At 60.5% G+C, this 10,422-nt stretch overlaps 1 protein-coding gene across 2 annotated transcripts in view; it reads left to right on the top strand.

Moving 5' to 3' along the window:
* The window catches only part of FLNC (filamin C), a 27,485-nt gene that overhangs the window by 12,167 nt on the left and 4,896 nt on the right, over positions 1-10,422 (top strand). Inside the window, exons 18-39 of one of the 2 annotated variants that reach the window (XM_006771391.2) lie at positions 69-262; positions 660-777; positions 868-1,130; positions 1,494-2,091; positions 2,742-2,915; positions 3,019-3,181; positions 3,439-3,599; positions 4,367-4,534; positions 4,615-4,738; positions 5,216-5,372; positions 5,446-5,635; positions 5,814-5,837; positions 5,954-6,201; positions 6,643-6,723; positions 7,012-7,111; positions 7,426-7,566; positions 7,832-7,960; positions 8,055-8,228; positions 8,824-8,985; positions 9,079-9,282; positions 9,690-9,842; positions 9,931-10,053. In XM_006771391.2, the coding sequence (XP_006771454.1) occupies positions 69-262; positions 660-777; positions 868-1,130; positions 1,494-2,091; positions 2,742-2,915; positions 3,019-3,181; positions 3,439-3,599; positions 4,367-4,534; positions 4,615-4,738; positions 5,216-5,372; positions 5,446-5,635; positions 5,814-5,837; positions 5,954-6,201; positions 6,643-6,723; positions 7,012-7,111; positions 7,426-7,566; positions 7,832-7,960; positions 8,055-8,228; positions 8,824-8,985; positions 9,079-9,282; positions 9,690-9,842; positions 9,931-10,053 (3,849 nt within the window). The remainder of the gene's footprint in view (positions 1-68; positions 263-659; positions 778-867; positions 1,131-1,493; positions 2,092-2,741; positions 2,916-3,018; positions 3,182-3,438; positions 3,600-4,366; positions 4,535-4,614; positions 4,739-5,215; positions 5,373-5,445; positions 5,636-5,813; positions 5,838-5,953; positions 6,202-6,642; positions 6,724-7,011; positions 7,112-7,425; positions 7,567-7,831; positions 7,961-8,054; positions 8,229-8,823; positions 8,986-9,078; positions 9,283-9,689; positions 9,843-9,930; positions 10,054-10,422) is intronic. The other variant, XM_006771392.2, reaches the window with a different exon arrangement.

Genomic DNA, 10,422 nt, shown 5'->3' with positions numbered 1-10,422 from the left:
TGGGTGCCTGGGCAGGGACCGGGTCCGGCTGGCTGGGGTTGGGGTTGGGTGTCCTCCAGACCCTCACCACCGTCTTGGGGTGGGCTCTCCAGGTGTGGAAGTTGGGAAGCCCACTCACTTCACGGTGCTGACCAAGGGAGCGGGCAAGGCCAAGCTGGACGTGCACTTCGCGGGGGCTGCCAAGGGTGAGGCCGTGCGGGACTTTGAAATCATTGACAACCACGACTACTCCTACACCGTCAAGTACACGGCCATCCAGCAGGTATGCCCCACCCTCTCCCATGCCCTGTCCCTCCTGACTGATGAGGACCTGGGTTCCCTTCACCCTTTCACAGGGGTGGCCTAAGACCATCCTGCATATCAGATATTTACATTACGATTCATAACAGTAGCAACATTACAGTTATGAAGGAGCAACGAAAATAATTTTATGGCTGGGGGTCACCACAACATGAGGAACTGTATTAAAGGGCCGCAGCATTAGGAAGGTTGAGAACCACTGCTCTAGACTAATAGGGCCGGTTCTGGATCTTGGCCCCTTTCCTGCCTCCCATCCTTTGTCGCTATGGATCTCTGTGCCTCAAGTCCACATCTGCCAAGGCCATGTTGCCAGGCTATGTCTAAGCCACCCAGTTCTGACCCCCTGTTGTACCTAACAGGGCAACATGGCAGTGACAGTGACCTATGGAGGGGACCCTGTCCCCAAGAGCCCCTTTGTGGTGAATGTGGCGCCCCCACTGGACCTAAGCAAAGTCAAGGTTCAAGGCCTTAACAACAGTAAGTGGGGCAAGAGATGCCCTGGGAGTGAGGGGTGTTGGGAGGATGGGCTGGAGTTTCTGCTTACTGTGACCTTTGCCCTCTATGCAGAGGTGGCTGTCGGGCAAGAACAGGCATTCTCCGTGAACACACGAGGGGCTGGCGGTCAGGGCCAGCTGGATGTAAAGATGACCTCACCCTCCCGACGACCCATCCCCTGCAAGCTGGAGCCGGGGGGTGGAGCGGAAACCCAGGCTGTGCGCTACATGCCCCCCGAGGAGGGGCCCTACAAGGTGGACATCACCTATGACGGTCACCCGGTGCCTGGCAGCCCCTTTGCTGTGGAGGGTGTCTTGCCCCCTGACCCCTCCAAGGTAAGGAGATAAAGGCTGATTGGAACTGGGAGTTGGGAGCTTGTAGGGAAGACAGGTGAGTCATAGGGGCAGAAGCTGGAGTGGGCACAGGCAAGGATCCAAGTCAAGGTGATCTCCCACCCCAGGACCTGCCTTCGAGAGAGCTTAGTTATTAAGAGCCTGGCCTTGGGTCAGACCTGGGCTTGAGTCCCAGGTCCAGTAACTGGGACAAATGATTTCATCTCTCTGCCTATTTCCTTGCCTGGAAGTCTTATAAGGACTCAGTCTGTAGTGGCTGCCACAGTTGAAGGTGGGTGGGAGCTGTGGATGGTAGGCACGGGAGAGCCAGGGGTAGGGAACCCACATACTTGCTTCTCTCCCTAGGTTTGTGCTTATGGCCCTGGTCTCAAGGGCGGGCTGGTGGGCACCCCAGCGCCATTCTCCATCGACACCAAGGGGGCTGGCACAGGTGGCCTGGGGCTGACCGTGGAGGGCCCTTGCGAAGCCAAGATCGAGTGCCAGGACAATGGTGATGGCTCCTGTGCTGTCAGCTACCTGCCCACGGAGCCGGGCGAGTACACCATCAACATCCTGTTTGCCGAAGCCCACATCCCCGGTTCGCCCTTCAAGGCCACCATCCAGCCGGTGTTTGACCCGAGCAAGGTGCGGGCCAGTGGGCCCGGCCTGGAGCGAGGCAAGGCTGGCGAGGCGGCCACCTTCACTGTGGACTGCTCCGAGGCGGGCGAGGCTGAGCTGACCATCGAGATCCTGTCGGACGCCGGCGTCAAGGCCGAGGTGCTGATCCACAACAATGCCGATGGCACCTACCACATCACCTACAGCCCCGCCTTCCCCGGCACCTACACCATCACCATCAAGTACGGCGGGCACCCGGTCCCCAAATTCCCCACCCGCGTCCACGTGCAGCCCGCTGTTGACACCAGTGGAATCAAGGTCTCGGGGCCTGGAGTGGAGCCGCATGGTGAGTGAGACAGAGGAGCCAGGAGCGGGTTAAGTCACTAGTCAGAGAGCCGGGGAGTCGGGGAAGCAGGGCTGACGGCTTTAGGGGCCGATGTGGGCTGAAGAGAGGGCTTTGGGTCAGCCAGAGTCCTTAGGGCTCAGACACCCCAGAGAAGGAGCCCAGGGCAAGGGCAGGGAGCCCTGCCTCCGCTCTTGTGACAAATTGCATCTGCCTGTGGGCATTTTTCTGGGGAAGATCCTCAACTTTCATCAGCTGACGGGGACCCTGATCTGAGAAGGCTAAGCACCCTCCTCTAGAGGGCACAAAAGGATGCTTTGGGGCAGAGATGACCAGAGTCAGGAGATAGCTCAGTGAATGTGTTACCACCTGCTGGGGGCTAACCCCTGGGCTAGGTGTGAGGGGCAGGGTGCAGAAGGATGTAAGACTGAGACCTGTTCTCGAGGGGCCCACAGCCTGGGGGGTGACTGATGTGAACAGAATGTCACTGTATGGGGACAGGAGTGAAGGCAGGGCTATGGGAGACAGCCCTGGAGCTCACAGGGACAGAGGCTGGCCGGGAAGGAGCAGCCTCGGAGTTGAGGAGGGGTAGGGGTTAGCTGCTATGTGACGGCTGCCCCAACTCACACTGAGCTCTTCTCTCCTGGGACCAGGAGTCCTGCGTGAGGTGACCACCGAGTTCACTGTGGACGCAAGATCCCTAACAGCCACGGGTGGGAACCACGTGACGGCTCGAGTGCTCAATCCCTCGGGCGCTAAGACGGACACTTATGTGACAGACAACGGGGATGGCACCTACCGGGTGCAGTACACAGCCTACGAAGAGGGTGAGGGACCAGGGGGCGCGGGCGGGCGGGGGCTGACCCAGCATTCCCTGGGCGGGGGGTGTGGGGCTGCCCACCCTGACCCCCTCCGTGTGGCCGCTTCCAGGTGTGCACTTGGTGGAGGTGCTGTACGATGAGGTAGCTGTGCCCAAGAGCCCCTTCCGAGTGGGCGTGACCGAGGGCTGTGACCCAACCCGAGTCCGGGCTTTTGGACCAGGCTTGGAGGGTGGCTTGGTCAACAAGGCCAATCACTTCACTGTGGAAACCAGGTATCTTCCCCATTTCCTATCTGTGACCTTGATGCTGTGGGGGCCCTGATCCCAGCCACTTGTCCGCCCCCTTTGTCCTCTGTGGGTGCCTCAGTATCCCCAACCCCCCATCAAGGGTGACCCAGGAACAAACCTCCCCCAGTGTCCAGGTCAGCTGGGCCCCATGGCCTGCTCTCCTGCCCCCCACCCCCGCCCACCCTGCTCCTCCATCCCCACTCGCTGCTTCCAGTGGTGCTGATGGGGGTGTCGTCTCTCAGGGGAGCCGGCACTGGTGGCCTAGGCCTGGCCATCGAGGGCCCCTCAGAAGCCAAGATGTCCTGCAAGGACAACAAGGACGGTAGCTGCACAGTGGAGTACATCCCCTTCACGCCCGGAGACTACGACGTCAACATCACCTTCGGGGGACGGCCCATCCCAGGTGAGCAGCGAGGGCGGGCGGTGCTCATGGGGGGAGAGGGATGCCCGCGCCCTGGGTGGGAAATGGAAGGAAGTCGTGTGCAGATTCACCCCTAGAGCCGGATGGGCGGGAGCCCAGCTCACGCGGACTGGGCAGGCACGGGGCTGGGCATTACCCAGAGGCAGGGCGGCGGGTGCTGTTGATGAAACCACCCCTTCAGTTCATTCCCAGGCGCCACTGGCATCCTGGCCCTGTGCCTGGAGCACCAGGCTTCGTGGGTTCGGTCACACAGACACAGTCCGGGCCACGCTCACTGGCGTAGTGAGGACAGCCTTGTGCCCTCGCCCTGTCTGTCTGCGAGGCCAAGAACCCCTGCTCTCCTGTGGGCCGAGCTGCTCGAGTGGGTCATGGCGCCAGTTATTGCAGAGCTTGGGTCTGCTGAAATTGGCCACATTTTTTCCTCTTATCTAATTTCACAGTAAAAAACAGAATGTCTTTTTAAAACGTCCCATTTTCAACATTTTATTCATTTAGGAGGGCCTTCTTTCAGCCTGTGGCCCAAGTGAGTGAGGTTTGTCCGCCCTCAGTCTGCAGTCCAGTTTATTTATCCTGGTTTACGTTGTCTTAGCAAGTTCCGAAGTGTCGAAGCTTTGGCACGTGTGGCTCTGGCCTCCCTGGGCCTTTCAAAGGCCGGGAAACGTCCAACCCACCCCCCACCCCCGCCAGTTCTTCAGTGTGAGAGGCCCTCCCAGCAGGTGGGCAGGGCTGATGGCCTTCTCCTTTTACAGGAAGCCCATTCCGGGTGCCGGTGAAGGATGTGGTAGACCCTGGGAAGGTGAAGTGCTCGGGACCAGGGCTGGGGGCTGGTGTCAGGGCCCGCGTTCCCCAGACCTTCACGGTGGACTGCAGCCAAGCTGGCCGGGCCCCCCTGCAGGTGGCTGTGCTGGGCCCCACAGGTACGGAATGTCTAGGGCAGGGTGGAGGGAGGTGGGGCCTGAGTGCCAGAGGCTCTGCTGACCCTGCTTCCCTTGCCCAGGTGTGGCTGAGCCGGTGGAGGTGCGTGACAATGGAGATGGCACCCACACCGTCCACTACACCCCTGCCACCGACGGGCCGTACACAGTCGCCGTCAAGTATGCTGACCAGGAGGTTCCACGCAGGTAAGGACCAATCTGCGGCTCCCGTGCTGCGCGGAGCTCTGGGTAGCTCCTGCCAAGGCCACCGCTGGGCCCTGGGAGTGTCCCTTCCACTTGTCCCAGCTCCATCCCACTCTTCCTCAGGGCTCCCTCCCTGTCCTCCCCACCCTGGGGGCAGCACAGCCTCAGGGCCTCTCTTTGGGCTCTTTCCCAGCATGCAGCCCTAAATGAGCACCTCGGGGAGAGGCGGGAGGCAGGAGAGGGCAGCCTGTGTGCCTTCCCCTTTAAACAAACCGCAGCATCTTCCCTGGATGGAGAAGTGCTCAGGCTCTGTCAAGGGCATCCCCCAGTGACCCTCCCACAAGACTCAGGATGCACTCTGGCTCCTGGGAACGGGCCCATCCTCCCTGCCTCAAGAAGTCATCCCTCCAGCTCATGTCTGTGGGGAGGACTCCTGCCCCCTGCCCCCCAGCCAACTATGCATCTCTTCTGCCCCTGAAGCCCCTTCAAGATCAAGGTGCTCCCAGCCCACGATGCCAGCAAGGTGCGGGCCAGCGGCCCTGGCCTCAACGCCTCCGGCATCCCTGCCAGCCTGCCCGTGGAGTTCACCATCGATGCCCGGGACGCTGGGGAGGGCTTGCTCACTGTCCAGATTCTGGTGAGTGCACGCCTTGCCCACCTCCCAGGTCAGGCTCCGGCACAGGCGGGCCTTAACCTCTGCTTCTCCCCAGGACCCCGAGGGTAAGCCCAAGAAGGCCAACATCCGAGACAACGGAGATGGCACGTACACCGTGTCCTACCTGCCAGACATGAGCGGCCGGTACACCATCACCATCAAGTACGGTGGCGACGAGATCCCCTACTCGCCCTTCCGCATCCATGCCCTCCCCACTGGGGATGCCAGCAAGTGCCTCGTCACAGGTGGGCACGCACCTGCTTCCTCTGCCTCTGCTCCCCATACAGCACCCCTCACAGCTCTTCCAGGTCTCTGGCCCAGTCCCCTGAGGACTGTTGGTCCAAGAACCCGCCCCTTCCACACCCTTGCCCCCACCCACCCCTGCTGAGTGCTGCACGGCCTCACTCTCTTCTCTCTTTCCAGTGTCCATCGGAGGCCATGGCCTGGGTGAGTGCTCTACCTCTTCTCCTGCTGTCATGGGCTGAGGTGGTGGGGGCAGCTGGGAATGGAGGGGGGCTGGGCACATGCCCCAGGACCCCTGACAGGGCTCTTCTGTGTGGCAGGTGCCTGCCTGGGTCCCCGCATTCAGATCGGGGAGGAGACGGTCATCACAGTGGACGCCAAGGCAGCAGGCAAGGGGAAGGTGACCTGCACGGTGTCCACGCCGGATGGGGCGGAGCTGGACGTGGACGTGGTTGAGAACCACGACGGTACCTTCGATATCTACTATACGGCCCCTGAGCCGGGCAAATACGTCATCACCATCCGCTTCGGAGGCGAGCACATCCCCAACAGCCCCTTCCACGTGCTGGTAAGGCCCCCGCTGCAGCAGGGCCCGGGGGCTGGGCGGCGGCTGGGCCCTCGAGCAGTAGCAAGGAATCGCAGAACCTGTCCCCAGGTCTGAGGGATTCTGGGCCCAGAGTGCTCCAGAGTCAAGCCTTTGGTGTCCCTGCAGCCACCTGGGAGTTGAACACAGCCCTCCCTGCGGCCCCTCTGGCATCGGTCAGTTCTCTCTGGAGGAACTTGCCATGTTCCTCTCTGACCCTTGGGTGCACTGTCCCCATCCATCTCGCCACGGTGGCCCTACAGGCTGATGAAGCCCTCCAGAGGGTAGAGCACCCTACATATCCATCCTGGCCCATGGGCAGCCCAGGATGGCAGGTCCCAGGGTCATTCTCTGCGTCAGCTCCTGGTCACTCAACCTGGTAGGCTGGCCCGCCACATCCTGAGCTCTCTGTACCTTGCCTCCCAGGCCTGTGACCCTATGCCCCATGTGGAGGAGCCCTCCGACGTGCTGCAGCTGCACCAGCCTAGCGCCTACCCCACACGCTGGGTACTGCTGCCTCCCACTCCCCTGCCTTCATTTCTCCCTTCTATTCCTCAGTAGCAAGGGCTGGGCATGGTTTGGGGCCACTTGGGGAGCAGGTGGGGGTCAGGCAGAGGGTTCCCTGAGCTGGGCACGGCACCTCTTCTCTTGCAGCTGATACACCTCTCTTGCGGCCACTCTGGTTTCACCATTAACCATCTTGTTCTTGCCTCACTTTCTCTGACGTCAGTCATGGCTCAGGACAAGCTCCCTAGGCCTCCCCAGCCAATGACTGCTCTCTCTCACCTGCCATAGGCCACAGAGGAGCCAGTGGTGCCCGTGGAGCCAATGGAGTCCATGCTGAGGCCCTTCAACCTGGTCATCCCCTTCACTGTGCAGAAAGGGGAGCTCACAGGTACTGTCGTGGGGTCTGGAGGCACGACGGCTCAGGGGGTGGACACCTTTGTCCAGACCCAGACCCTTGTCTTAAGAGATGAAAACTGGGGCCCAGGGAGGATGGGGCGTGAGCTCCCAAGGTCATGTAGCAAGTTGGGCAGAGCTGAAACTCAAACTGAAGGCATCTGCCTCCCAGTTCAGGGTCCATCCCGCTGCCCCGGGCTGGTGCCTAACCTCTAAGGTAGAAGAAGCACAACCACACAGGAACAGGGACAGCAGGGGATGGTGGTCGGAGAAGCTGAGGTCCCCTACATAACTGGGTCTGCTTGGCAGGGGAGGTGCGGATGCCCTCTGGGAAGACTGCCCGGCCCAACATCACCGACAACAAGGACGGTACCATCACGGTGAGATACGCGCCCACAGAGAAAGGCCTGCACCAGATGGGGATCAAGTATGACGGCAACCACATCCCCGGTGAGTCAGGCTGAGCCGGGCTGGACTGAGAGCACACAGTAACGTCATTCTTGCATGCCTTCTTTCAACAAACATTTATTAAGTGCCTACTGTGTGCAGATAGCCTGGGAGGCCCTGGGGAGGCTGATAGCCTGTTGGGAGGCAGACTTGCACTAGTGGCAAAGATGCTCAGTAGGGAGGCTGCTGGATGGTGCTGGGGCCTGAGGTGGGCTCAGGCAGCCACTGTCCTCGCTACTAACCCAGCCCCCTTCTCTGTCCTTACCAGGGAGCCCCCTGCAGTTCTACGTGGATGCCATCAATAGCCGCCATGTCAGCGCCTATGGGCCTGGCTTAAGCCACGGCATGGTCAACAAGCCGGCCACCTTCACCATTGTCACCAAAGATGCTGGGGAAGGTGAGGGGAGCTGCGCGCAGGGGGCTGGGTGGGAGCCAGCCAGGTGCAGGGGTGAGGGCAGGACCTCTGATCTCAGCCCTGCCTTTGCCTACAGGGGGTCTGTCCCTGGCCGTGGAGGGCCCATCCAAGGCAGAGATCACCTGCAAGGACAACAAGGACGGCACCTGCACCGTGTCCTACCTCCCCACAGCACCAGGAGACTACAGCATCATCGTGCGCTTCGACGACAAGCACATCCCAGGGAGCCCCTTCACAGCCAAGATCACAGGTGGGGGACGTGTGGGCACAGACGCCTGACACACACCAGACATGCAAGCTCAGCATGTTCAAGTCACTGGGGCTTGAGGGTAGCATCCTACAAGGTGGAAGGGGTCATTTTTGGACAAATGCAAGGAATTCTATTCTCTATAGCAAGTAAGAAACAGCCAACCACTCCCGTGCTTTAAAACACATCTTCACATTTAGTCTTTGAAGTAATTCTTTTGAGGTTAGGGTATTGATAATCCCTTTTGATAGATGAGGAAACCAGGAAGCCCAGAGAGGTAAGCAACTTGATCAGAGCCACAGAGAGAGTAAAGGGTTTGTGTCATCTGGTCCGGTGTAGGAAACCACGTGACTCCGGATAAAAATACACAAATTAGGGATTTCACCCATTCAGGGCTGTTGGGGTGCAGGCCCTGTCCATACTCTTTGGCTGCTAATGTCTGAATGAAGACTGAGCTCGTCCAGGCCTTGGGCGTCTCCGCATGTGAGGAATCCCCAGTCTGTTGAGTCAGTGGGATGTGCTAGGAGGTCTCCTGAGCCCTATGAAGGCAGGGCCTGCCTAGAGTCACAACTGCCTGACACCCCAACTCCACCACCAGGCGATGACTCCATGAGGACGTCACAGCTGAACGTGGGCACCTCCACGGACGTGTCGCTGAAGATCACCGAGAGTGACCTGAGCCAGCTGACCGCCAGCATCCGTGCCCCCTCAGGCAACGAGGAGCCCTGCCTGCTGAAGCGCCTGCCCAACCGGCACATTGGTGAGTGTGCGGCCATGGAAGGGGCTTCGGGAGGAAGAAGCCCTGAGTGGGGCCAGGCCCAGGGCTCCATGTCTGACCCCCACCTCTCCACAGGCATCTCCTTCACCCCCAAGGAGGTTGGGGAGCACGTGGTGAGCGTGCGCAAGAGTGGCAAGCACGTCACCAACAGCCCCTTCAAGATCCTGGTGGGGCCGTCTGAGATCGGGGACGCTAGCAAGGTGCGGGTCTGGGGCAAGGGCCTCTCCGAGGGACACACCTTCCAGGTGGCCGAGTTCATCGTGGACACGCGTAATGCAGGTGCTTGCCCTAGAGACCCCTCCAGTGAGGACTTGTCCTTCTTTCCTGCCCAGCGCCCCCTTGGCCACACCCTCCTCCCTGAACTTCCTGGCCCAGTCGCTGTTGGGATTCATGTTCTGGGACCTAGTTAGGGGGAAGTGAATGTCCTCATGTCAGTTCTCTCAGGTTTGAGAGAAAGCTCAGCTGTCAGGAGTCTGCCTCCCCCTTGCTTACTGGAACCCAAGCGGCCTCCCTTAGGGAATTTTCCAGACTCTCTGGGTCAGTGCCTGGCTCCCCCTCCCTGACACGGCACCATCTTTCCTTAGTGGTGACTACCCACCTTGGGTGCCCATTCCAGATGGAGCCTGCGGTTTGGAGAGGGGAGAGCAGAGTAGGGACTGAGGGAGACATGTCTCGTTTCCCACCAGGTTACGGAGGCCTGGGGCTGAGTATTGAAGGCCCTAGCAAGGTGGACATCAACTGTGAAGACATGGAGGACGGCACATGCAAAGTCACCTACTGCCCCACGGAACCCGGCACCTACATCATCAACATCAAGTTTGCAGACAAGCACGTGCCTGGTAAGGCTCTGGGTTGCGGCTGGGTGGTGAGAGGCCAGGAGGCCCATGGCAGGCGGTCTGAGCTGCCTGACCATCTCTCCCCCTACAGGAAGCCCCTTCACAGTGAAGGTCACCGGTGAGGGTCGCATGAAGGAAAGCATCACCCGGCGCAGGCAGGCGCCTTCCATCGCCAGCATCGGCAGCACCTGTGACCTCAACCTCAAGATCCCAGGTGAGGTGTGAGCCCGCAGGAGCCTGGGCCGGGCAGGGCAGGGCAGGGCAGGGCAGGGCAGGGTGGTGGGGAGGGCCTTTGGGCAGAGCTGTGCCGCTGGCCCTGCTTGTATCTGCTGAAGCCGAGGTGCTTTCCAAGACAGATTTCTAGTCCTGAGCGAGCATGATGCTCTCCCCTGGTTTTCCCAGACCCTTGCAGCCCTGTGTGCCCATGGCTCCTGCTGAGGCCTCACTGCAACAGAAAATGAATGAAAAAAGCATGAGCCTCCTCGAAGGGCAAGGGAGGACTGAGAGAGCTTTCCAGGGGCGGGCAGGGTGGGGACCTTGTCGGGGGTGGGGACAGGGCAGCTGCTGGCCCCTGGGGAGCCCT

The sequence above is a fragment of the Myotis davidii genome, unplaced genomic scaffold, assembly GCF_000327345.1.
Source record: "Myotis davidii unplaced genomic scaffold, ASM32734v1 scaffold705, whole genome shotgun sequence".
Classification (NCBI taxonomy): domain Eukaryota; kingdom Metazoa; phylum Chordata; class Mammalia; order Chiroptera; family Vespertilionidae; genus Myotis; species Myotis davidii.
The sequence above is the reverse complement of the archived record's forward strand: the minus strand, read 5'-3'. Positions and strand labels throughout refer to the sequence as shown.